This window comes from Ptychodera flava, chromosome 17, assembly GCF_041260155.1.
Source record: "Ptychodera flava strain L36383 chromosome 17, AS_Pfla_20210202, whole genome shotgun sequence".
Lineage (NCBI taxonomy): Eukaryota > Metazoa > Hemichordata > Enteropneusta > Ptychoderidae > Ptychodera > Ptychodera flava.
In genome coordinates, this window is record NC_091944.1 from 33,272,580 (window position 1) to 33,277,126 (window position 4,547).

The following is a 4,547-nucleotide window of genomic DNA, read 5'->3' on the forward strand; positions in this document are numbered from 1 at the left end:
CTCCTAAGAATGAAGAATGCACCGTTCCGTAATCTTCGAAAACTTCAGTTTGCACCGGTTGTTGTCATCATGATGTAAGTTATTATTATAAAGGTCAAATATTATCAGCACTAGTACCTACGTCATCATTTTGACGACATGCGCTACAGATATCAAAAGTTGCAAACAACCGAACGGGAATGCATCACAAAGACGCGCGCATGCGTGCTTTGCGCCGCGTTCGTCGAAACCACTGCGTCTCTGTTCTAAAAACATGTTCGTTCTATGATAAAAGAATACCAACAAACTTCTCAATAATGTAACGCGACAAACACCCCCTTGCGTTATCGCTCGTGTTTATCACGGCTTTCAGTGCAAGATATGGGTTTCGTTAGCTTGATCAGCTGTTACTTTACCCTATTGTACTACCGGACCGTGAGACGGCATTGGCCAGAACAACAGGGTAAGTTTAAACTTTTGGCGTGCTACATTCCCACGTTTGAACACTTTTATGACTTTATCTTAGCCTTGGAATAGATACATGACGTACACACTCCACTTATACAATTCTGCCAAGTACAGCAAACTTACTTCAATTTGTAGTGTACCTTCAAAATTTTCACTCAGTGTGAAATATTTGCGAGTCATGTGTATCATACTACAACCGAATACTACGGTAGCTTCTCTCCCACAAAACTTTTATTATTTATGATCATTTTCATACGCATTTTCCCTTCAACATTATCTTTGATTCCAGATGCCAGAACTGTCCGCTTACATGAACTTCTCACAGATCGGGATGTGGGTGTTCAGCCATTACCAGGGAATGCAGCTGTCAAGCCACGCGTACGAACTGTCTACCTTCATGTTTTTCGCAAAGACCGACATGGAGCGAGTGTTGACACTGCTAGTCAGCCTTTATCGACTACATGCGAACAGCCTACGGAGAGTTATAGGCCTACGCCTCCGCCCCAACATCCACTGATGTTCCTGAAAGCTGTGCCGAAAAAAGTGGACCAAAGTCGCTTTCCCAAAGCCGAAGAGGCTCCGGCCGTTTCCGAGATACACATGGAATGTCCGACTCAGGGTGCAGACCTTGCGGAACTCGAGCCCTTTCCTACGTTGGAAGAGTGCAAATGTACAGACCAAACCCAAGACGACACTGAACATGCCTCAAACAACGTAGCCACCGAGGAAATGGTTCCAAGTGTCGATTTTTCTGGCAAATACCATGACATCGAGAACGTCCTGGAAGTAGATAGCAAATTGGAAACTTCACCAGGCATTTTGGAAGATGAGATATCTAGCTCTTCGGTTGGTGCATTCTTTACTCCAGTGTACGGAATTTTCATTTATATTGCAATGCTGGTAAGTCATAAAGCAGTTTTCTCTCTACTTTGGCTGGAAATGTGAACACATGAGGTGTATATGAAAAGAGACAATTGTATAACACTACAGCCTCTGTCTCTCTTCTACTTATTAAATTATATTTACTATATTTTCTACAAGCTTGAATGTACAAACCAATTTGTAATCCTCTAAATTCCAAAATGGGCTCTGCAGACAATTCAACAGTGAAATTAGAATAGACAAATTAGATAAGAAGAATTCATTTAGTAAACCGTTGTTCATACTATGCAGCTTGGACTTGGAAAGTTAATATCTTAACTGTGTGCGCGTTTTTGGCTTCTCTCCCCTTGTATCAACTTCGCTTGATTCGAACTTGCTTAATTAGGTGAATCCTGAACAAATCCAAACCTCGAGTAACATGTACCACCCATTTGACAATGGTAGGAAACCCTTACCCACCAAACATTGGTACAATTTGTAATGTTCTATATTTTGTCCCAAAATACCAGCTCTCAGGATTTCCTCAGCACACGTTTATTTTCTTCGTATGATATTTATACCCAACAGGTGACAATGGTTATGGCATTTCTCCTCCACAACCGAATATACGACAACTTCTTGGAATTAAATTTGGACGAACAACACGTAGCTGATGTGCTGTGTATCGCTTCAGTTTACTCGTTGCTACAGTTTTGTTCGGTCGGAATTACCTATTGCATCGCTATGACAATTACAAACTTCGGTAAGTTTCCAGGTCAGTCGCTGGGGTCTTATTAATCATTACAAGATACGTAGACAATTGAATTTTAGAGTTTGACAACATTTACTGCGATGATTTACCCCTCCCCCTTCTCTCTCCCCCCCCTCTCTCTCTCTCTCTCTCTCTCTCTCTCTCTCTCTCTCTCTCTCTCTCTCTCTCTCTCTCTCTCCCTCTCCCCCCCTCTCTCTCTCCTCTTTCTCCCTCCGGACGTGTCAATAGCCTTATATAAAGTTTAAGCCTTACTGACCATTTTAAACTCTGTTTTACCGGTAACACAGAAAGACACCAACATCAAAGGCAATATGACCACTCATTGCATGCCAAGCAAGTTGTCCTGATCGTGGTAGGAATATTTTCTCCAATTTCTTTGTCTTGGGAAAAGCAGTGATTGCCAGGTAAGCATCAGCAAACGAAATGATGTACGTCAGTAGTATTTTACTCGTAGGTATTCTGGTAACACGAGTATTAATTTTATAAATAAATTAAATTAAAAATAAAGTTGATATTTCAATTCCATCAATGTATCAAATACAGAATTGATAGATCAACTATATAAGTGATGATATTTTTTACAATTAACAAAGTTGTAGAAACAATCTGCCTATCACATTTTGTTTCATAGTGTTTGCATTTCGACATATCTTCACAAAAAAGCCAACAATTAATTTCCCTATCTATTTGGCCCACGACAGATATCTCACGCCTGCTGACTGTGTCACGGACCCAAAGATTGCAGATTATCTAAGAATCTTACTCGTTGAAATGGTGTATCCCTGCTGGCTGGATCAGCTAAACCCTGGCACTGGCCCTAGAACAACAGAAGTCACCTTTGACAGCTGTATTAAAATGACTGTTCACGTAGTTATTACCACCATTATGGCTTTCAGTGTTGTTACCATTAATTGGCTGATGAAAAGGTAAATCTGACAAATTCAGAAATGCCAACATAATTCAAAGACATCTATCTCTGAAGTTGTTTGCTAAAACTTCCTCACTTTTGTAACATTTCATTCATTTCTTCAATCATAGTATATGATTATGATCCATGTATGGTTCTTATCGTCAATATCGTCTGCCCCCAATACTTACACGGTGGACAGTTGCGTGTTGTCCAGTATGGTTCTTCCCAATAACCTCACTGGCTAGACAAACATAAATTTCCGTGTATCTTTCTCTATACTATTGTAAAGTGACCCCTTTATAAGGGGAACTTTCTGGCCTAGATGAACTGATATTCAACGCTTACATTCACGTTGTTTCATTTCTCAGGTTTAGAAGAATGCAGCTTTACGTTAAACACTAGAAGACCAACGGCGCATACCCATATCACCGGGATCAATACAAGAGTTACAAAACGAATTTCAAAACGCAGATTTAGTTTGACACTGTAAGCAATGCAGTCCTTGGTCCAACATCGACGGCGCTGTTTATGATACATCGAAGCATCGTTGACCCGGTTTAAAAGTGAAATAAATAAAAGATCTCTTAAATTACAAACTTTAAATAATGTCCTTTTCACATTCACAACAATTGCCGACAGATTTACATGTAGTACAGGGGTTAGGGGTGGGGGGGGGGCAGATGTACGTCTCACAACGAGTAAGGCAATACATATTTTGCAGATGTCTTACAAAACCCAGAGGCAGCCGTGTGCGAATCCAAGCCAGCCGAAGGAAACATTGATCTCGATGTTCCTTGTTTACAAAAATCTCAATATGAAAGAAAGTAAAATCACAAATATGAACAGTTAGCACTACTATCCCTATCGACAACGGCAAGTATATCTTAACATATATTACCGGGTTTTACCGTAGTAGAGAAAAGTTTCCGTGTTTTGGGTCATCAGAAATCCCTACACAGTTTAATTTGCAAGCGATTTACTTATTGATACGTGCGCCCTCTAGCCTCAGCAAACACTATGAACGCTTCAAATGAATATTTGTATGGGTGCAGATATCTGTGTACGTGTTTGTGTCTCTATATGTCTGGTCATGGATATCAATTTCAGAATTAACCAACGGGTCACTTTTGTATATGATGTAAAATATGTTATGGGTTAGGAGATTGGTTTTTGTTGATCCGAGAAATGCTAGTCCAAGAAATACTCCAGGGAGGGGAACATTTTGAAAATCTTGAATAATCAAGAGTTACTAGTCACATCTCTTTTATGTTTGGTTTTTTGGAACTTTTAGTAAAATCAATGCAAGTGTAGCTACCTTAAATGCTCTATTTTCATTGAATCAGATATTCTTGGTCCCCTTTCCTTCATTTAATCTCAGAAACCATTGTGCACGAGGTTTGAATTTGATCTACGCCTTGGTATTTTCTCATGCACAATTACAAACTTCAATGTATTTTAAGACGTGTGCCAAAATCCGTGATACTATCTTCATGTTTGGTCCGTAGGGATATTCATAGTACATGGCTCTCTGAAAATCTCCGTATCCTTGTCTTCAGC

At 39.8% G+C, this 4,547-nt stretch overlaps 1 protein-coding gene across 1 annotated transcript; it reads left to right on the plus strand.

The window, feature by feature from the left end:
* Positions 1-341: 341 nt before the first annotated feature.
* LOC139116547 (uncharacterized) lies at positions 342-3,586 on the plus strand. The gene is made up of 6 exons (XM_070679148.1): positions 342-442; positions 737-1,347; positions 1,897-2,071; positions 2,368-2,484; positions 2,782-3,006; positions 3,359-3,586. The coding sequence occupies exons 1-4, from the start codon at positions 361-363 to the stop codon at positions 2,475-2,477; spliced, it is 978 nt and encodes a 325-aa protein (XP_070535249.1). The 5' UTR covers positions 342-360; the 3' UTR covers positions 2,478-2,484; positions 2,782-3,006; positions 3,359-3,586.
* The last annotated feature ends 961 nt before the right edge of the window (positions 3,587-4,547 follow it).

What these genes read in the sequence shown, in the direction of transcription:
- LOC139116547 (XM_070679148.1), top strand. Translation starts at nt 361, where the DNA reads ATGGGTTTCGTTAGCTTGATCAGCTGTTACTTTACCCTATTGTACTAC. An exon ending in GCATTGGCCAGAACAACAGG is followed by an intron (nt 443 to 736) that starts GTAAGTTTAAAC and finishes CTTTGATTCCAG; the next exon opens with ATGCCAGAACTGTCCGCTTA. An exon ending in TCATTTATATTGCAATGCTG is followed by an intron (nt 1,348 to 1,896) that starts GTAAGTCATAAA and finishes TATACCCAACAG; the next exon opens with GTGACAATGGTTATGGCATT.